Source organism: Anthonomus grandis, chromosome 22 (assembly GCF_022605725.1).
Source record: "Anthonomus grandis grandis chromosome 22, icAntGran1.3, whole genome shotgun sequence".
Lineage (NCBI taxonomy): Eukaryota > Metazoa > Arthropoda > Insecta > Coleoptera > Curculionidae > Anthonomus > Anthonomus grandis.
The window spans coordinates 38179763-38203275 of NC_065567.1; the positions used below are offsets into that span (position 1 = coordinate 38179763).

General features: G+C 31.2%; 1 protein-coding gene across 3 annotated transcripts in view; it reads right to left on the bottom strand.

The window, feature by feature from the left end:
• Window positions 1–5584: 5584 nt before the first annotated feature.
• Window positions 5585–23513, bottom strand: part of LOC126748397 (double-stranded RNA-binding protein Staufen homolog 2-like) — a 34078-nt gene continuing 16149 nt past the window's right edge. Inside the window, exons 7-12 of one of the 3 annotated variants that reach the window (XM_050457612.1) lie at window positions 19132–19315; window positions 16906–17141; window positions 13649–13864; window positions 12899–13096; window positions 12472–12846; window positions 5585–11806 (exon numbers count right to left, since the gene is read on the bottom strand). In XM_050457612.1, coding sequence (XP_050313569.1) covers window positions 11600–11806; window positions 12472–12846; window positions 12899–13096; window positions 13649–13864; window positions 16906–17141; window positions 19132–19315 — 1416 coding nt within the window. In that variant the 3' untranslated portion in view covers window positions 5585–11599. Of the gene's footprint in view, window positions 11807–12471; window positions 12847–12898; window positions 13097–13648; window positions 13865–16905; window positions 17142–19131; window positions 19373–23513 lie in introns of all 3 variants that reach the window. The other 2 variants (XM_050457611.1, XM_050457610.1) reach the window with 2 other exon arrangements.

The following is a 23513-nucleotide window of genomic DNA, read 5'->3' on the forward strand; positions in this document are numbered from 1 at the left end:
TCCTAGCCTAAGTCATTAGCAATAGATTTTTATTTTAAACTGGGGTATTTTGCAATATGAATAATTAAGAACAATCTCGTAATATTCTTCTTCTTCCGCTGCTACCCATTAATAAATGTTTGCTATTACTTATTCTAACCATTTTTCCCAATGTCTGGTGGTGTGAATTAATTCTCCTGTAGTTCCTATTCCTGTTCAATAATTTTTCCTTCTATTAATAGAGCAAATAATACTTTTCGTTGCGTAACACATGTCCCAGGTACACTGTTTTTGTATCTTTTTTTGTGCCCAGCAATTTGCGTTCTCTTCCTATACTCAAAATTGTCTCGTTGATTGATCTTGCTGTCCCATGGACTTTTAACGTTCTTCGATGTTTCCAGATCATTCACTGTACTGACCTTCAATGGCCTTCCATACCATACAACAGTATGGACCATATGTAACATTTTGTGAATCTTATTCACAAAATTCAGATTGAGTTTAAACTCAGAGTTCATAAAGGCGTTTTTGAATTTCACGAATGAGCCTCTAGCTTTTTTTAGCTGATATTTGATTTCTACGTCTGAAGACCAGTCTTAACATAACGTCCATAACGAAGTCCCCAGATAGCTAAACTATTTTACTCGTTCTATGTCTTCATTATCGTATGAGAGTTTCGCATTCTTGAACTCATCTATCACTCTCATTTGATTACTAGGAATTTCGTTTTTTTATGTTGATGTTAATTCCCATGTCGGCCGTGCATTCCAGGACTGTGTCATGCATGTCTGCATATCGTATATTTGTTGATCCATCTGTCATTTATTTTGAAGCATAATTTTATGTATGTCAAGACGCCTCAGGATTTGAACAAGTTATGATGTTATACTCTAGCAAATGCTTTAAATGTATGAAACACATCACTACATATTTTCTCTGATCGTAACAGTTTTGAACCAACACGTTGGTTGCGATCAGTGCCTCTTTCTCGAGACCTCTTCTAAATCCGAATTGCGAGAATTCAACAACGCTTTCGCATTTTGTGGAAATTCTGTAGTGAATGACCTTCAGAAACACTTTCAGAGTGTGATTCATCAATCTGTGATCTTCACATCTGGTTGCGTTGTTCTTTTTTAGAAGTGGGATAAAAGTTTGGTTGAAAAGCCTTTGTAGTCTCCTAATACTCGTTTTCTAGTAATTTGAGCAATTCAACAAGCACTAAATCTAGTAAAACCGATTTCTCATCTTTCGAGCTTTTTATTGCTCTAGTAAGTTTTCCTGTTGAAATTGGGGCACGAATCCGGTAGGCACACTTGAGAGGGCGAATGGCCGTTACACAGATACTTTCAATAAGGCATTAGAGCTTCGAATGTGTATCGAATGATGTCTTCGAAATGTCATAAGGTGACCTTTGATACGTGACCGTGACCTTAGAGAGAGTGGAATGGGCTGTGAATTCTTTCACACGTATTCGTCAACGGGGCCAGATGGCATTTATCCGGCACTGTTGTCAAGAGGAAATGCTATCCTCTAGGGAGAATCAACTATTACGGCATTGCAAAAATAGTTCGGGATATCGAAAAGTTATTGGAAACCAAGGAAGAGCGTCTTTAAGGGGCCGTATCTTCGTAGGAAGAGCCAGAGTTTTTTTGGGAAATTTTCATATTATTTTGTAATTTTTTACCTGGATCGGCAATTTTCCGCATTTTTCTGGACACCCTGTATATCTAGATTGGTGAGACTTATATAGGGGGCTGTGGTATCGTCACTAGACCAAATCTCTACCTACAGGAAAGAAAACTTTAAGGCGGGCAACCTTACTGGTCATCTGTTAATCCTGAGGGGAATCTTGGATATACTCGGTATGTCTCAGGCGAGCAATCATATAAATCCGGTAAACTGTTTCGATAGGAAATACAGGGTTCTCTTCTACGGGAAGAATGGTGAGCATACCCAAGGTGGTTACGGGATGGATCGCCAAAAAAAAATGCTCCAAGGACTTAGAGCACACAACTCCATAACACTGAGCAAGGATACAACAATATTCTAACTATACACGATATTGAAGACTATAGATATCCTATCCGGAAAAGGACACAGGGAAACACAGGACACGGGTTAAGATATTCTCGGATAGACCATCGATTCTTAGAGCCCTGAGCGGCTGTACAGATTACTAACTACTGCAATGCCACAACAGGCTCAATGACCTGCCCGAAATTAGATTAGTCTGGTCTGGGTACTAGGAAATGAGGGGCACGCCGGAAATGAGATGGCGGATATCTACGCAAAAAAGGGGGCTGATACGATTTTTAATGGACCCAGCCCATCTTTTGGGTTTAGCAAAGGTTTCCTTAAAAGAGAGCTTGCGAAATGGATACTGTCAAGACCAATGGATTGGTTCACTACAAAAAGTTTCTGAGCTTTGACGCTAGGAGGGCGGACCCAGCTCTAAGACTGGATAGGAATATCCTAAGGACGCTGGTAGGGGCGCTCACAGGCCCACTACACCTGCAACGGCCACCTATACGGAATAGGCCTATGCGACAGAGACATCTGCGGTGAGAAAGATTGTAAACACAATTGTTGACACTTGATTGCAAATTGTAGATCACTGGACCACAGGATTCTACACACATGCAGGGTGTCCGGAAAGTCAACGATAATACTGAAGGGGCTGATGAAGCAACTCATAAGCACCCAGAAAAACATAAAATGACCTTAGTAAAAAATCGATGGTTTTCAAGATATTGGCACTTTAGTGGAAGTCACCAAAATCCTACTCTTGGATCAGATTTTCGATTGTCACGCCTTAAAAATAGATATTTTTTAGAATCTCTTTTTAGCTATGGAACTTGATTTTACTGATCAACGATAAACATTAAACTAAACGGCCAAAAAATTTAATAAGAAATCTATTCTAAAATAAAGTATTACTTATTTTTATTTTTTAAACTTTGAATTTGACTGCTCATACTGGACCGAAAAATTGTACGGCAACCCGGCTAATACCTTAAAAAGTTTGCTCATTTAATTTAATTTTAAAATTACCCAATATGTTTTAAAAAAAAGCTTTACTGTTATTGTGATAGAGTGAAATATAAACCTTATCTACCTTATGAAAAAAATAAAATAAATTTATAATTATATTATGTTCAAAAAATATTTTTATTTAACTTAAACAAAAAAAATTTAAAAATCAAATAATATGTTCGAACTGTCTACCACCAACGCGAATGCAGGCGTGGCATCTTTTAATAAATGACCTATTGATCCATCTTGCATTCCTGGCAGCGTTAAGATCTTGGGCTGCATCATTTATTCGCTGCCGTAATTCAGCAATATTATTTATTGGTCTTGCATAAACCTTTTCTTTTATGCAACCCCAGTAAGAAAAATCGAGGGGGTTTAGGTCTGGGAGGGCATAAAATTGGACCAAGTCGGCCGGCCGATCCATCTGTTGGGGTATGTTTGGTTTAAATACCGACGAACTTCATGGGCATAATGTGCCGGGCAACCATCATTTTGGAACCACATTATTCGGCGACTGGCCAAAGAAACATCTTCTAAAAGAATTGGTAGATTGTTTCGACAAAAATCTAAATAAGCCTGCCAGTTCAAATTTTCTGGTAATTCGAATGGGCCAATTACACGTCCGTTCAAGATACCGGTCCACAAGTTTACTTAATTAAATAAACTTAAATTAAATAAACTTAATTATTTAAATCGGTACCTTTCTTCTCGAATAGAGTGGGGATTTTCCAACGCATAAGTATGCAAATTGTGCATGTTCATAAAGCCATCCTTTTTGAATGTACTCTCATCCGACCACAATATATTATTTAAAAAATTCGGATCCTCTTGATTTTTTTGCAACATTCTGCGGCAAAATTGTAGGCGTGGTTCGTAGTCTCGAGGCAGTAGGCTTTGCACTCGTTGAACATGATAAGGGTGATATTGAAATCGCCTAGTGATGTCGTTTACTACCGATTTCGGTATCCCTGTTCTTCTTTCGATTGCTCATGCCAAAATAGTCGGATCATTTTCAATTTCTTCTAAAACTTGATCAACATAATCAATACGAGGTCTTCCCTCTCGAACAGGAGCAGGTATTCTGCCTTCGGAATATGAGCGAATAAATATATATTTTTTAATTTTTAAGTTAAATAAAAACATTTTAAACATAACTTAAAAATTTGTTTAATTTTTTTACAATGATATCATAAGGTGAATTAGGGTTATTTTTTACTATAACACAATAATAGTAAACTGTTAACAAAAAAATTTAGGTAATTTTAAAAATAGATTAAATGAGCCAAATTTTTAAGGTATTAGCCGGGTTGCCGTACAATTTATATTATTTTTATTATTTATTTATAAATATATATTTTTTAATTTTTAAGTTAAATAAAAACATTTTAAACATTACTTAAAAATTTGTTTAATTTTTTTACAATGATATCATAAGGTGAATTAGGGTTATTTTTTACTATAACACAATAATAGTAAACTGTTAACAAAAAAATTTAGGTAATTTTAAAAATAGATTAAATGAGCCAAATTTTTAAGGTATTAGCCGGGTTGCCGTACAATTTTTCGGTCCAGTATAAGCGGTCAAATTCAAAGTTTAAAAAATAAAAATAAGTAATAAAAAAGTAAGTAAAAAAAAGTAAGTTATACTTTATTTTAGAATAGATTTCTTATTAAATTTTTTGGCCGTTTAGTTTAATGTTTGTCTTTGATCAGTAAAATGGCTATTCAGTGTTCCATAGCTAAAAAGAGATTCTAAAAAATATCTATTTTTAAGGCGTGACAATCGAAAATCTGATCCAAGAGTAGGATTTTGGTGACTTTCACTAAAATGCCAATATCTCGAAAACCATCGATTTTTTACTAAGGTCATTTTATGTTTTTCTGGGTGCTTATGAGTTGCTCCATCAGCCCCTTCAGTATTATCATTGACTTTTCGGACACCCTGTATACGCTGAGTAAAGAGGATCTGATCCCTCGGCCAGATTCTAATGCAGTACATTACATTACATATAGTAAAGAGGAATACTTCTTAGATTCAATTTAAAAAAAATGTAATATCTTACTAATTAAGAGGTGAGTTTTAGGTAAATTAAGTGTTACATGGAACCAATTTGAAAACCAATTTTATGATTTTTTTTAATCAAACCTCTATTAAACGGTAGTTTTTAACAATAAAACTTAAATTAGTTTATCAAAAAATATTTAAATAAAAATTAACAGTAGTGATCAAAAGCCAAATTCTGCAAATTTTACTTGATTTTTGTTTTATCTTACTAAAGCATTGCTGGGTCTAACCAGGTTTCATTGTTTTTTGTCGAGATTTAGTATAAAAATATATCCAACATTGCAATCTGTATGTATTAAATAAATAAATAAATAAAAATTGTCAGATGATGCAAAGATAAGATTTAACTCAGAGATGAAATATTAAGGAAAAGGTTTGTGTTATAAAATTGCTTATAAAATCAGCTGTTTTAAGATCAATAACGCCAAAATTATTTAATTATTAAATTTGGTGGTGTGATCGAACCATACAAAAATTAAAAATTAACGGCGGAAATGAAAACTAATATGAGTCAAACAATGTTTATTGATTTCAAATTTAAATGAGGGCAAGTAGCTCAATAATACACGTATAGAATACTTGCAAATACTTGAATAATGATAAAAATTATCCATAATCTGAAACGAATATATGTTTAAAATGCATATTATAGACCTTTATAATATAAACACAATTTCTTAATACTACTTACAATAGAAAGGAATTAAAAATCGGCCCAATATGATATAAATTTACAAATAAAAAAAGCACGCTAATATTCTACAGTTCACAAAAAGTTATTTACTTGCCAATCATATGATAGTGTACATATGAATATATTTTGGCAAAATAACTAACCTCGATTCAATATCATTATCAAAAGCAATAATAGGCATTAGGAGCCGGTCTATAATGATAACAAAGCAACTATATAATGGAGGAGAGTTAGTAAAAGCTCCAATCTTAAATCAATTAACAAATAGACTGGACAATGCAATTATTCATTTTCCTCCTCCACCTAAGGAAGCAGATACTGAACTAAAATAGAAAAACATCTCTACGAGTATTTTGACCGGAAAATGAGTTTAATCCTACAAATGCCTTACATTACTTAATTGATTAAGGTCAGGTCAATGACAAAATATATATTTCAGTTTTTTTTTAAATCATATGCACTTAACATAGAAAAGTTTACAGGATCCTGCTGCAGCATAATGGACTAGGAAGCGGAGGTTAGACGTTTAAGTGCAATTATTAACTAGAGTGTAGTATTTTTGTTTTAGAACGAGACATTCGTATTATTTATATTATCATTAAAACAAATAATACTGCCCTAAAATCTTTTAATTCTTTCAGCCCTACAGAAGGATTACATACTGTTGCAAAATCCCGTATTTAAATTATTCTGTATAAATTTTTTTTTTGGAAATCAATAAGGAGGTGTTCTTCATATCATGTTACAAAATACAAAACAATATCAAACACTTTTGTCCTAGTTATAAGACTACTCTAACTCTTTAAGAGAAACGCATGACGATAAATGGAAACAACAATAAATAAATCACAATAAGCCTTGCAAAATCTGTACGTTAGAAATTGAGTGAAAAAAACTCAAAGAAATGATTAATATTACAATAAAAATATTAACCAAAACTGTTATTCTGCTATGAATGATAAAGTATTATTTTATTACACTTAATATAGTTTTTTAGAATTTAACCTAATAGAATTCTAATGACAGAAATTACAGGCATCTAATCTAAAAGGAAATGGCCTTGCAATAATAATAAAATAATTACCAACTTTTTGCTCTACGATTATTAACAAATTTTATTCTTAAATGAAATATGTAAACACTAAACTTAAACAATAATTAATAAAACACTGATATTGGCGTTTCAATCCTACGAAAATAAATATACAATTCTGAAACCTAATTCTAATTTCAACGGTCTTTTAGATTTAAAGCAGGTAGTCAAAAAATTAAGTGACTAGCTGTATAAAAATTTGAATACTCTTAACTGATCGAAAATTTGATAAAATAAAACAGTTGTTAACCTGCGCCCAACATATCTTGTTCTAACCTGCTCGAAAACAATCCATGTTATCCAAGATGTTTACGTATTATGTAAAAATCAATCGAAAATTTACAATAAGTGGATCATAAAACTGTAAATTTCTTGAATTCATTACAAATTAATAAAGACAAAATCGCTGGTTGGAACAATTAATATAACGTAGCTTTCTACATTTCAAACTTGCCGATCAGTTTAAGACGAAGTATAAGACTATTAAATTGTGAGCTACTTCTCGATTTCGTTTTCGGTTGCCCCATAACTAAAACGAAATTCGGAAAGGCAATACTACTTATATGCATGATAGAATAGAGGGAAGGAAATAAGAACGAAAACGTGTGCTTTTTCTCGTAACATTAATAACGTATAGATAAAAATTACTGTGTGTTTTTTTCTGCGTTTTAACTATGACAAATTCTCTGTGATAAACTTATCCTTTTTATCTTAATAGCTGTACATTAAATAAGAAATGATCAATAAAAAAATTATTAATTTCTATTTATTTTTAAAATCAGTGTAATATTTCAAAAATTTACAAGATTTCAGGTCCTTCCCTCCTATACTATTACACCCCCATTATACAGGAAGTTACTAAAGAATGTTACAAAAATTACATGGTAGCTTTATAATATTTTTTTGTAACACTGTTCGTGTGCCGAAGCATTTTTAATAACTAGAATTATGCAATTGTATATGAAATCATTTAATATGTATGTCGGAAAATGCTAAATGACATCACATAAATAACAGGATAAGGAATAATTCTAAGCTATTCAAGTAATTAATAAACCAAAATCTCGAGAGCCGCATTCTACTCTTGTACCTTTAAATTTCAGTGCATCTATAACTTGAATACCCAATTGTGCTTTTATTAATATACCAAGTGTTTTTCAGGTGTTCCCCTTCCTATATAATTGTTTACAATTTATCATAATAAAAATGTTATATTTAGAAACTAAGATAGATTTTAATGCTTTCGCTGCGCATGTTCCATGCTCATATTATAAACCACGCAAATTAAACTCATTGTACAAACCGTCAAAATATAGATATTTTGTTTCATTCCCCTAGATATATATAGATGAAAGCCCAATGAGTAAAACATTCTATAATAAATACTTCTTGCATCAAAATAAATTACAAACAAATGATTGAAATGAAGAAGCATGAAATTACTTCAATTCTTATCAAAATAGATATATAAACAGTAATTCAATATATTCACTACATGCGAGAATTCTTTATTGTGTCAACGTTTTACTTATTATCTGCAATTAATATTTCGAAATTTTTTGATGGTAAGTAATACAGCCCTCTAGCGTCTTTTTTTTTGTGACATACAGAATATATATATGGAATTAACAAGCTTTAGTTTACGCCATTTTGAATAGGTTTTTTTTTTGGCACTTTTAAATGTTCCATAACTATCTGTCTGCTTTTGGTAGTGTACGTGAATATCAGTTTATGCGCCCGAAAGCATTTGAGTGCAATTTCTTATTAAACAATGTATGTGTTGAATCTTCAACTGAGTTTTAAGGACGGTTTTGAACCACCATTTAGTAAATGTATTTTAAGAATAGCAGCACATTAATATTAAAGAACGAGAGTTAACTGTGCATAGCAAAAATGGGGCAACTGGTACGAATGTATGGACCGTATAAGCATACGGTTCGTCATACAAAAATACAAGAGCAGGTCGAGAAAAATTAAACCGCAACTCTCGAGATTTTAGTAATTATCATTAACACGGTTTTAACATTTTTAAATTTTGAAATGGCCACATGGAACTCTGAGTGGTGTAACATATATACCAATGAAAAGAAAATGAATAATGAAACCATAGAACCATATATTTTCCCAAAAAAAAAAAAACATAAATAGTGGGAATATTATTAATTATGGTGTATTTTTTGGTGCCTTTCGAGACTCGTTCGTAAGTTATATAATAAGCAATCATTCATTATAGCTTAGGCGACATTATTGCTAACGTGGTTATTAGCAAAGATAGGACTTACATTAAGTTCAGAAAGTGGTACAATTTTTCCCCTGATTAACATTTTGAAAGCTGAACAAGAATTTACTATTTACAACTTTCTATACAAAACATGTATAAAACGAGACAGAAAAAATGCCCTATAAAATGCTATACCAGAATAACGCAATTTATACATAATTAAAAAAAAGATATGCAAAGTTGCATAATTTTTTATAAATGCAGTTTATACATTTCTGAAAATAACAAATATTGGGGCACTAACTTAAACAGTTTGTTTGATTTTGGTATTTAACCGAAATTACAAAATATTTCAACATAAGAAAAAACAATTGTTCCGATATGTGCTAAAGTATAAAAGGCAATTAAAAATGATTGTATTGTATAGAATCAAAAATTCGACTTTTTGTGTCAGATAACGACAATGTTTATGTTTTCAATATGTTAATTATGAGGACCTGATTTCAATACTGCTTGTAAGTCAGAAGAAAGAAGTTAACAATAGTGCCGAATTGATATGAAACACCCTGTAAATACATAAAATAAAAATCAATTTACGTCACAGAGCGGAAAATCAAAATTGCGAAGATTCTACAATGATTTATTGTAGTTAAATTAAATTAATATTTGTTGTATTTATTTCATTCCTTTCCGCGTTTCCTGAATTCGTCACAGAGAGGCGGTTATGCTTAAGTTACTCTAGCTATCTAAAGCAATTTTTATATTACCATCTCCAAAATGTGCATACTGAAGGTAAAGAGGAATTAACTTGTTAAATGCAGATTTACCACAGCCTAATTGTGTTGCACTTCATTTGTTAAGAAAAACATTTAGCTGACAACTACTTTTAGACACGGTAAGAGGCAACACGAAAATTGTTATGTTTGGATCAGAAATTTCCAGCCCTTATTGGCAACAATGGAATGTTAATTTAGACAATTCCTTAAGATTTTTTAGTTTCGTATGTTCATTTAGCTATTCATGTCTTGTGAATCTTTGGTTTTCTTTGAAACTAGGAACTTTTAAATTTGTTAGTAGCATGACTTTTAGTCAGAATTAATATTTTCTATTTTGTAATATATATTATTAAAAACATACCTTACTAAAAATATCTTTAATATGTTTTAATAACATTTAACCACTTTAACATAACAATTTTGTTAACGGCGCATTCTCACAATCGAGTATGTGGCTCGTGACGTGCATTTCTTTTTATTTTATATAGTTTCATACATGGTTTGATGTAAATAAAATAATCAATACTTCTGTAAATGAAGTGAAAAAGAAACATACTAAAAGTGATTTATGCCTGGTAATTTAAAATATATATACGTTTATTATGATAAACATTTTATGAATGATTAAATTAACTTGTGACACGTTAAGAATTTATTGTTTTGTACAGGTAACTTTTGATAATGCATGTATTTAGAATATTTAATTTGCATTATGACTGTATGACGTCCAAGGGACTAAAAGTCTATAAGTAAAATATGTGCCTGACCAATCGTTCGAAAAAAGGGATATTCACATTATGTTTTACTATAGTAATAATATTGTAAATATTATAATTTAAGCCATTACACAGGACTTTTTACATCGAAAAATCACTAAATCAAAAAGTTGACACGTGTAATTGTTTTATTAGTGCATTAAATTATCGTGTTCATACTAAGAAAAAATCTTTAATATTCTAAATAATCTACTTCATTGGTATGGTTACATCGAGTTCATAATTTGTAAATAGATTAAAAATATTAAAAATGTGCAGACCAATTTCACATTTGCCATTTCTTGTTAAAAATAAACCTGACATAACCTCAATTTTTTTCTAATAAGTTTTTTATAATGTAAACAGTTATAACCGTCCGCAAGCCCCAGCATTAAAATTGCTATCATTATTGACGTCTACATTTTGACCTCAAATTCAGACTAATGTATTTATTTGGGCTGCCTTTTTTGACTTAGCCGATATTATAATACGTAAAACATTCTATCTATCTGGTTTTTAATCAACGTAAATATTTTTTTGTTAGCAAGTAATCAAGGGAGTAAGGCAACTGCCACATGTGTAGGATTAGATAAATATTTAAGAGTGACACACGTAGAGCAGAAAACGCAAATCAGCTCTCGTCGTTTTCAAATAATGAGACTATCCTATTTTATAAATAATAATTAGTCCGCATTAAATGCGGAGTCTTCATTTATGGTCTTAAGAATACATTTAAATTTCACAGAACATTCACTTAAAAATGCTTTATATAAAAGAATAATAATTTGAATTTTAAAAAGTTGAGATTAAGTCCAATTTTTCAAAGTTAGATATATGTGAAACAAGTCAGCCAGGTCATCATTTTGATAAAGCATTCTAAACTCCCACAAAAGTAAATGGAATACTTAACAGGTACACAATATGTAACAAAAATATTGAGGACCTGATATAATGCTTCATCAAAACGACAAATATTTCTTCATTTACTCTTTGTTTTGCTGATTTTCCTTGCTGGCAGCAATATCAAGTCCCAATTCGGACAATACTTTAAGTGCTTCTAAGGCTGCTTTCTCGTGGGATGCCTCAGTAGTTGAACCTTCTCCATGGCATACCTGGGGTGGATTAGTACCAAGTGATACCAATGTTAGATACATTTCATGGTTGGCTTTTGGAAAGTCCGAAAAATGAACCTAAAATAGTAGGATTGGAAATAATGTTACAAAATATGGAAGCATAATACTAATTATTTAATTATATTCAGTTAATGTTCGCGGCTTCGCTATAGTATGTATGTTGTATAAAGTTTTTAATCGAGATGTATAATAAATAAATTAGCTTTTAATAGGATCTCGGTGACCGTAAAAATCACGGAAAAAACTCGAAAACTAGGAATTTTTCTAAAACCGTTAAAATTAAAAATCAAAAAATATCCGACGAACTTCGAAAATCTTACAAATATTTTTGAGAAATAAGTTATGGTCAGAATATAGACAACCCGATATATATTTTATGCTTACTATGTTTACTTCGTATTCTGTTATTTCGCTTTAGTTAACAGATTTACTTTTTAAATTCGATTTTGTTCTTGAATTAATTATTCTTAGTTATACCAAATAACTACACTTTTTGTGTCCATTAAATAGATTAGTCGTCTTCGAGCCACCATTATTAACTGTATTTTTTCAAATAAAATAAAACGTAATTATTTTCAACCGTCATATACAAAATATTTGGTCAAACGATTTCATGGAAAAAAAATAAAGAAAAGGTCTAAATCGGCTGGACTACTGGCCGTATGGATAAGTAAAGTCAAAATGTTAATCATAAGAAATAATAACTTCATCTAAAATTTTACCTGAATGTTCATCAGTTGAGCCAAATACATTAGTTGATCCTTGGACCTGACTCCCGGTGGAGGATTTTTTAAAGGAGCGGGCTGGACCACTTGCTTAAGAGGTTCTATGTTATCCGTTTTTGGCTTGGCGAATCCACTATTTTGTTCACTAACTAACAATACCCCAGGTACCAACTGTCTGCCCCCACTACCCCCAATATTTTGTGTTGGTTGGGTCTCATGTTTCTCCTCTACAAAAGTAACTTTTCGACTTTTGTCATTTTGTGTATCTTGTTGATTATCTTTCTCAATTTTCTGTTGAGGGGATTTAGGAGTAGGGGTAGAGCTGTAACCCAGTTCTGTTAGTAAGGCTTCTGCAGCATTACGCTTGGCTACCTAGAAATTTAAAAGTTATAATATATTCTTGGCAGTGAGAAGAAGGAAATACTTTTTTGTTCGGTCCAACACCAGTACAAGAGTGACCATTAACGGACGCTTCAATAACAAATTCCCGACGTCTTGGCGCTCCGCGTTCTTCCAACACTGTATAAACGGGTTCCCTTTCTTTATTTGCTTGTTGAATTTGAATAAGACGGGATATCGGGTTAATCTCCTCTGTAGCCTCTGTTGGTTTATCAACGTTAACCTATAATTATCCAGTTTTAGCGTCTGAATATACCCGACACATTTTTTTGGAAGGAATAACATTAACTTATTTATTACGAACCCTTCATTCTATTTTCTTAAGCAGTACTTAGTATTAAAAACAACTTACAAAACCATTATCAGACCTAACAAACAATAGTTACATTAAAATTTACAACTATAAAAAATACATTAGGTACCTTTAAAAGCCTTAACCAGTCACTGTTACATTATTTTGTAGTATTCTGAATGCTGCAGTATTTATTATTAAAGTAGAGTACTCACAGCTTTTAAAGGTACATAATTTTTTACATATTTTCAATGTAACGCGTGCTTGTTTTCAACATTCGGATAGATCATGGATTTGTTAAATTACCTATGCCTTTATTAAAACAGAAACATGGAAACCGACACTTATCTCTTTTCAATCTTTCAATAAACTTCAAAACAAGACACAATTACCGTAGAAATAATTTTAAGTTCGTAAAAAAAAAATTAAATGTTTACTGTTTTAAATTATTAAATTATTTACTGTAAAATTTGCTAAATTTACCTTGATCAGATTTCTAGTTTTCTTCTTATTGGTTACCCGTTTTCTCTTTAACTGAGTTATGTTACACATATTTGGTATCGGTGGCAATTTTGATAGTTCCTCTAACATTTTTTCAGCAGCCCGCTTTTTAGAGACCTTTTTTCCATTGCCCTCTCCCTCAGCCAAAAAATTGCCAACTCTGCACTGAGTGACAAAAACTTTCATATGTGGAGGACCCTAGTAAAGAAAAAAAAACTGTAACGAATTTACCACTAAATAATACGAGCCTAAAATTTAGTTAAAAATTAGTATTTAATTTGATCTGTCTTACACTTCTTCAAAATTAATCGTTTAAAACCCGATAAAACCAAGATTTTTCAATTGTAGGTAAAAACTTTTCGAAAACTCGAGAAAAAAAACAAAATTAATATTTTGTTTTTAATATTATTAAAAACAATATTAATAATATTTTGATAAAAGCAATCTGTCATTAAATGGAACGGAAAAATCACTTTTTGCCTTAATACAAGTAATTTCATTTTACCTGAAAAAACATATCTTATTACCCAATTATTAAAGACTATACATAGCGCCTAAAATAAGGTTTGCACTACTGTTAACTTTTCTTATTTTTAATAATATTTTGGTTGACAAAAAGCGAATTCGACACACTTTTTTCGTGTTTAACTTAGTAAACACAAAACCAATCACTTCGCCCTTAAGCAATTAAAAAAAAACTTTTTATTTACTTTTAGTACTCCATCCACAATGCACACACCACAATGAAGCCTTTTTTATGTATGAGGAATATACAGGGTGTTAAGTTAACTCATTTATTTTAACTGATTGTAGAACTTGTCAAAAGGATTGATATACCAAAAATCACCTATAAAAAATGTGCATAAGAGAGATAGATGGTAAAACATTTTGTGTTATATTATAGTTTTCAGTACGAATCTTTGGTTCGATCAGTTGTATCAGTCTTTTAATAGTGCGCATGTTATTTGTCTGATTGTTTTGTGCGGAAGAATGGCCCAGGTTTACGACAATGGTGGACATAATACTAACCTTACCCATGGAGAGTGCCAATAAAGCCGCAGCATGCAGGTTGTATACGGAAACGTTTCCTTTAAGAAATCAGGTGGCTAGTGGACTTCGTGATACAGGATATTTATAAAAACAAGAAGTCCACGCTAGAAGAGCTGCTCAACCTGAAATGTTACAAATTGTGGAAGACATTTTAGGTATGGTCGAAGATGGCCCAACAGTAAGTACTAGAGCCATAGCCCCTCAAGTTGAAGTTTCGCATAAATGATTCGACACAAATGATGATTTTACGAAATTAATTTTGTGTACAGAGAAGGCCACATTTACCCGAGATGGAGTGCAAAATTTAAATAAAAAGATTAAATTATGAACATAAATTTTTATTAATTGTTTTCGGGTGTAAATGGCATGCTTATTGGAATCGACTTTTTTGCAACTCGTCTGACCGGTGAAATTTATTTCTATTTTCTTCTACAAAATCTGCCACGATTATTAGAAGATGTTCCTCTAAATGTGAGACAGAATATGTGGTTAAATGGATAAATAATTTTTTCCGGAGTTTCCGGATAAATAGATAAGGCGTAATGGAACCATTTCTTGGATCTTCTCCTCGTTCCCCAGATTTAACAACTTACGATTTTTTTTCTGTGGTGCTATTTGAAAGAATTGGTGTATCATGATGGAGCAGTAAATATTCCGGAAGAATTTCAAGAACGCATTGAAATTTCTTGTGATTTAATTCGTAGACACCAGGATTTTATTTTCGAAGCTTGTACAAATAGTTTTGGATTCGTCGAGCAAGATTGTGTGCTAATCGAATAAATGGGGACAATTTAAAAATAATTTTCAATCATGTGAAGTAACTCTCTTATTATACTACTTTTATATAGGTGAATTTTGGTATATTAACTTTTTTGACAGGTTCTACAAGGCGTTAAAATAAATGACTCAACTTTGAAAACACTCTGTATATTATATTATATTATTGTTCCTATGCTGTATTATAAATAATATTTATGTTAGAATTAGAATTTATGAATAGCTGTGTTGCTTCTAAAATATTTTTACAAAAGGGAAAATTGGGTTTTGGATTTCAAGCAATTATTTTATTTAAATAGGCAAAGCGCTTTTACTCCTTAACTCCATGTTCAATGCTCCCTAAAGAGTGTGAGAAGCGATTGAAATTGAATTACAATTTACTGACTGATAATCTTACAGGAACATTTCACTGGCACAAAAGTTATGTTTAAATAATAACTATTAATAAATATTCGCTAAAAAAAGAGCTTTTCAAAATATTCAAAATAGTTTATTGCATGCTTTTCAGAAAAGTGTTTTATTAGACATGTGACTTAACAGAGTACAATCAAAAGTTTACTGAATGAAATATGTCAGATCAAAGACGAAAGATTATTACTTTATTGTAGATCAAAATATGAAAATTTGCGTCTTGGCATATTTTGAACTACTAGATCTAGACAAGGTGAACTTTACAATTTAGCACACCAACGGTTTAAGTGGTTTAAATTTAAACATTATTAAAAATAAATGCACAGAAATACATCAATATATTATCTACAAATACCGACCTATTCAAGTGTTGGAGCTTGGTAACACTGAAAGAAGAATTTATTTTTTGGAAAGCAAATTTTCTAGAGCGTCGAATTTAGACTTTTCAACGAAATGAAAATTTATTTCTTAAAGATTTTAAAAACCCACAAATATTCGATATGGTTTGCAACAAATGGATCAGTTCGTTAGCCTCCAAGATTACCTGACTTGACCCCGTTAGACCTTTACTTTCGGAGTTATTTGAACCATGAAGCATTGGTTTACAAAAATTGTTCGAGGTATTAGGCCAATTGATTGTAAAATCGTTTAAAAAATACCTTATCGTGTGCTGAAATGCACAGGAAGGTACTTATAATCAAGTCATAATATTTTCAATGTAATAAATAATTATTTAACAGAAAATAATTACACAGAAAGTTCGGGTAAGTTATTAACGTCCCAAATAATTTTGGTATTTTTTAATTTTTAAGATTTTCCCATTAAAATCAAATATCTCTTTTGCATTTACATTATCGTATCTTCAAGATTAAGGAAGTGAACAACAATCCAGAGTACATTTCAGGCAACATTGAAATCAGTTATTTTTTGAAACGCCTTATTAATTTATACCATTTGCGGGTTACACAGTAGTAGAACAATTTTGAAACTAGGTTACTTACCTTTTCACTAAGGACTTCAAAAGTAACATTCATATTTCTCTTGAGGGCTATTTCGTATACCAAAGAAATAGGAGATTTAAGTTCCGAGTTAACGTCATTTGGGCTTGATTGCGATTCAGTGATATGACCGTTTTCACACGGATTATCAGTGGTATCGATACCTCCCAGCTGCTTAATATGATCGATGGCTTTAGAAGCCGCATCGTGCCTTGCTGCCTGAACCGTGGCACCATGCCCTAGCAGATAAAACCACTTAAGCAACTTAAAATTACATTACAGTTAAAAGACAAAATTATTGAATTTAACTATTTATGGGGATTTGTTTGCATCAAAAATACATTTGGCTATATATAGCAGATTTCAATAAGAATCGTAAATACATACAAAATCACAATCCCTGTTTAAATTATGCCTTCTGACTATGTACATTATTTCTTATGTTCATGTGTTCCAGTACAATGAAAACGTCTTAACCCGTAACTCGAAGCTCAAATTTAAGTCCTTGAAGTTATACTATTGAATATTATGTGCAAATAATGTCTCCTTAAAAACAAATGTGTACCGGCCCAAGAATTATTTTTAATTTTCACATTCAAAGCCTGTGTTCGATGGGTTAACTAAGAAACACGATGCATGCTTACACGAACTCTGCCTAGCTTTAGAAAATTAACTTTCTTTTACTGTATTTATATTAATATGAAGCATGTTGGTCTGTCACGTACAAAGCTTTCCAATGGAGTCAGAGAATAGTTAAGCTACTGGAATAACTATAAAAACTCATTTCTTGTTATTATTCCCTATGTTTGGTGTGAGCAACTAAACTAGCTTACTGTATGAGATGAACGTGTCAGATATAAGAAAAATTCAAAATTACTAAAATTGAACTTTTTTAATCCGAATAAACCATGAGAAATAGAACACAGCATCGCCAGACCTTGTAACGCTTGACTCACCCACATTCTAAAAACTCTTATATTGTCAAATATACATGGTTAAGAATCTTCACTTTAAAATTTCAAAAAAACATCTAGTTATTTCTAATTTTAATATCGATTAAAATTATACATGTGAAGATTGGTAAGGTTTATCGCGTATGCTTTTTTTTGTCAAGTAAGCTATTACCTAAAATATGCATAGATTTAATATTCTGCTTTAGTTGTACTCTAGAAATTGAAGCGTTCTATAGTAAATATATGTTAGAACTAAAATAATTATTTTAAAATGTGCTTTGTTATAGTTTTATTATAAGCAACTCCTGCATAAAAAGTGAGTAACAGAAATTCATAAGTGGATAAGGTTTATTAATACTTAAAAACGTCAAATTGTATCTAAAAAAGGCTTGGAGGGTTCAATTTTTAGCTCTCGCTTAGCCTATGGTTGTACTCAAAAAATTGTTGTTCAAGATTATTTTAGTTATTTCAGAGAGTTGAAAAAAAATTGTAAAGCATAGAGCAACACCAACATTAGATGACATACAAAAAACAATATATTTTTCTTGCTTCAAAGTATTAATAATAATGTTGAAATAGGCTTTGTTAGATTGTAAAAGAGTTTTGAGAATGATGGCCAGTATCATTAGCTAAAAATGTAATACAATGTCATTAAAATTAAAGTAACATACACATTTTTCAATATCTGTGGATCTCAATAAATATTTACACAGTAATATTATTATAAAATAAGTAATAGTATTATAGTTATTTGGGTAACATAGGAATTTTATAAATATTGTCTTTAAATTTTATGCACCACAGATAAAAATATTCCCACATCCTCACCTGTGCTATATGCCATTGTTACAGGCTAAAGGATAAACAAGCCGAACGTTAAATGTTCATAAAACAGTTATACAAATAACAGTAACGTTTCGCTTCTTAAATGAAAATGTCTTTAGGCCAAGTACATAATGATCATCTAGAGTATATCTAATTATAGCAAAATGTAAGTATCGCTTTATGACATTTTTACTATGATTTTTAAAAGAATCTCAAAAGAGTTACATATAGTCTTAGGAATTTTCTTAAACATTTACTATTAATAATAAGCAATAGAATGTTTATATATTTTATGTTGCACTGTTTTTTACACGTTTTCTCCGTGATTTAATACCCTTCAAGATGAACATGATATTTTTACATATAATGTTGTAGGTAAAAAATTAAATCCCGAAAAAATAAAAACCTTAAATAAATTCTGACTTGTTAAACAGATTTTCAAAAAAATTACCATATTTAGTACTAGTCTTAGTAGTACCTGGGTACTCGCGGTCTCCGACGCGCAGCCGTACGATGTATGGATCGCTTTGGTTGTGATGAGGCGGACCTTGTCGGTACTGGCCGTAATATCGATTATCGTAGGGATAGCCGCTCCTCACATTCCGCCGTGAATCAAATCCATACCTAGGCTGTGCCTGCGGATAATTGAAACTGTATCTTGGAAAAAAGGCTGGTTGGTTCACAATATAACCCTAAAATAATAACGCAAAACTGAAAAGAAACAAAAAAATAAAAATGCATTCACCCAACGGCACATGCCCTCAATTTGAACAATTCAACTCAATGATAATATTACAAAACATATCCACACTCAAAACTCCAAACGTGGCAAATCTATTATTATTATCTATAGTATGTTATTTTGTTGATTTGTTTTCACCCTCAGAAAAAGTAGCATTTATTCTTCTTTACATATGCTATATGAAAAATAAGTTGATGTTAAAATGATAAACTTCTAACCAACACATCTTTACAATTAATCATTTATCCTTTATATACAAGGATAAATGATTTAGAATAATTTACCTTCAAACATAACTTAGTATTTGATATTTAAGTATAAATGAAATTATGACTTTGTATACAAAAAAAATAAGTTTTTTTGCTGAGGGTAAGAAACATATTTTCGTAAACAGAATGATCTTTTTTTAAGCTGGTTATTATTTGTTGCCAGAAAGTTCATCATCATTTTTTACGAGATAGGCACCATAATTTCTCAATTGGCCTGATATAAATAAGAAAAATAGATCTGGTTATCATAATTTGTCCATTCCAATTAAATCACAAGTTCAATACATTCATTAAAACAGTTATATACAATTTTTATACACACTTTTAATAACTAAATGGTATTGACAAATTCAAACCCTGATCGTTATTATTTTCTTTATTTTTCAGCGATAAAAAAGACAGATAAAATATTTTACTATCAATGGGTAATTCTTGACCCGCACAAAAAGATTTTTTCGCTTCGGTATAATGAAATATGACGAAAAACAAAGAAAAACACAAAGTCACGGTCTCACAACATGTAATAAAACGGGCTACACGTGTTTCGCTCTAGTTAGAGCATCATCGGGCCTAAAATAAAAATATTACTCAAACAAAAAACCAAAAACTTACATAAAACAAAAAACCATCCACACACTTCACAGTACATAAATAAACAATAATTTTAAGGTTATAATTGTACAAAGCAAAAAATAAAAAATGAAAAAGTGGAACGCAACAACATAGACTCAACGAGAATCGAACCCGGTACAACAAGGTTAGAAGTATAAGTGTAAAACCTATCGGCTATACGGACCTAATGCTAAAAAAACTTAACACGTTAGCGCCAATGTAAATTGAAGAAAGTGACTACAAGGAAAATGTTAAACGATACTTAGCTAAATTAAATTGATAAAAATTAAATTAGGTTCAAAAGTAAACACGTCATTCACACACACGAGAACAGGACTCTTTTTAGCTTGTGTAATTTCGATTTTTTCCAGAAGGTCAAGCTTCTTACCTTTAGGGCATTCATGAAACATTTCAGCTCCCACCCCCGGAGAAAAATTATGAGTAGAGGCCAGCAAATGGTTCGCAAACGCTAATTTGGTATCACAATGGCCAATGTATACTGCGTTGCAATCGTCATATTTAAAAGAGTAAACTCCCGATTTAGAGAGGATGTTTGCTTTGTCCACTGTATTGACCAATTGGTTCTTTAAATCTTGCTAAATTTACGGAGATTGAACCAAAAAAGGACAAGGATCTAAAGGAACTTATTGAGTGATTATTATGAACAGTATTGTAGGTCAATTTATATTTATTTAAAAATTTGTAATAAATTTTGTCTATTAAATGAAGGGGGAATCCGTTGTTGAGAGCAATATGTTTTATAATATTCAATTCTTTAGCGAAAGCTTCTTTTGACAAGGGGATATTAAACAATCTATAGAAAAATGAATTAAAGGAGGCATATTTATATGAGTAGGGAGAATTTGAAGAGTACTGAATTACATTATCGGTAGTAGTGAGCTTACGATATATTTCAAAAATAAGTTTATTGTTGCTTATACAGGGTGTCATTGAAATGGTGTAAAAAAATTCGGGGGGTGATAGTACTCCTAAAAATTTTAAAAAAAGTTCCTATAACTATAGGGCGGAAAATGCATATTAAGGGAGTTAGGGGCACTGAAAGGGTAAATTTAAAAAACGGTTTTTTGAAATTGTAGGCTTAAAAAACGAGATAAAATTTCGAAAAAAAATCCTCTGCCATAAATTTTGACCCAAAATCAAATGGTGATACTGAAAAATAATTTGGAAAATCGGAAAGGGTAGTTTTTGCAAGGGTAGAGGGTTAATTCGTGAATAACTTTTTTTAGGTTATTTTTTTCGCAACGTGGGTTCATTTTTTAAAAACTACATACTTTTTCCTACAAAAAAGGTACTCTTGTTGCACATCGCCCAGAACGATGGTTTTCGAGAAAATTGAAGGCAAAAAGTTTGCTCTGATGGGTTGCTAACTGGTTAAACAACATAAACCTATGAAAGTTATGGGGTTTCAAAAGTAAACACGTAGTTATTAAATAATTAATTGAAAAATCTAAATTTTATGATTTTTAAAACATCTTATTGCTTTAAAAAACGAAATAAACCAATTACCAAAATTCCTTATTAAATGCATACTTATTTGATTCATTAGCCTAGTTTACACCGCGAGTACCAAATATTCAATACGCGGACTAAAACCTCTACATATTCTCAAACCTATTAAGTCACAATTTGGAATAATTTACGTGTAAACTTGTCAACTCGCGCACGTTGAGTTTGAGAATAGGGGATTGGGTCCGCGTATTGAATATTTGGTACTCGCGGTGTAAACTAGGCTAATAAATCAAAGTATGCATTTAATAAGGAATTTTGGTAATTGGTTTATTTCGTTTTTTTAAAGCAATAATTATTTAATAACTACTTGTTTACTTTTCAAACCCCATAACTTTCATAAGTTTATGTTGTTTAACCAGTTAGCAGCCCATCAGAGCAAACTTTTTGCCTTCAATTTTCTCGAAAACCATCGTTCTGGGCGATGTGCAACAAGAGTACCTTTTTTGTAGGAAAAAGTATGTAGTTTTTAAAAAATGAACCCACGTTGCGAAAAAAATAACCTAAAAAAAGTTATTCACGAATTAACCCTCTACCCTTGCAAAAACTACCCTTTCCGATTTTCCAAATTATTTTTCAGTATCACCATTTGATTTTGGGTCAAAATTTATGGCAGAGGATTTTTTTTCGAAATTTTATCTCGTTTTTTAAGCCTACAATTTCAAAAAACCGTTTTTTAAATTTACCCTTTCAGTGCCCCTAACTCCCTTAATATGCATTTTCCGCCCTATAGTTATAGGAACTTTTTTTAAAATTTTTAGGAGTACTATCACCCCCCGAATTTTTTTACACCATTTCAATGACACCCTGTATATAATATTGCCTGAAAGAAGAAGAAAGAAAGAAAATGTGCTATATTACGTAAGACAACAAAATCTTGTGTACAAGCATCCTAAAAACTAAAAAATTCCAAATTCACTTTAAATTTCAAACAAACATAACTTCTAAAACACTTTACCATAAAATTTACACACATTACCAAAATTAATCATAACAAAACAGATTGAGAAAAAAAAGCATCTTTTTGATAAATTTCATTAAAAAATAAGTAAAGCTGTCAATAAAACAGAATTTAGAAGAAGTAAATTACATTATTTAACAGGAAACAAAACTAAAACACTAAAATGATGTCAGAGCACAGGTTAAAAGGTATCATTAAAAAAATCGTCAAGGCTATAATATGCCCTGGATAATAAAAGTGATTTTAATTCCTTTTTGAATCTCTTAACTTCTAAAATTTGTCTGATACATAGAGGAACATGGTTGTAAATCTTTTTGCTAAGGTATATAAGTGAGTTCTTGGTGAGGGAGGATGTAGGGATTGGTAAGGGAAAATCGTTAACCTGGCGACCTGTATATTATTTCTTAACTAGAAGGTCAAGAAAAGACAAACAACCATCTTTTTCTTCTTCGATTGTGAATGACATGTTAGAGTGTAAGGAATTTACGAAACTAAGAAAATTTGGTAGGTCTTCCTCCCTGCCATTCCAGATTATAAAAATGTCATCCACCAATTCCTTACACCCTAACATTTCATTCACATCCGACTCAGGCCGACTTTGTGTTTTTCTTTGTTTTTCGTCAATTTTGTATGTTGGTCTCTTAGAGAATAATGGATGAGATTTTTGGATAATGAAATATATAATAAATAGATATAACTCTTTTATACCTTAATAACTTTTT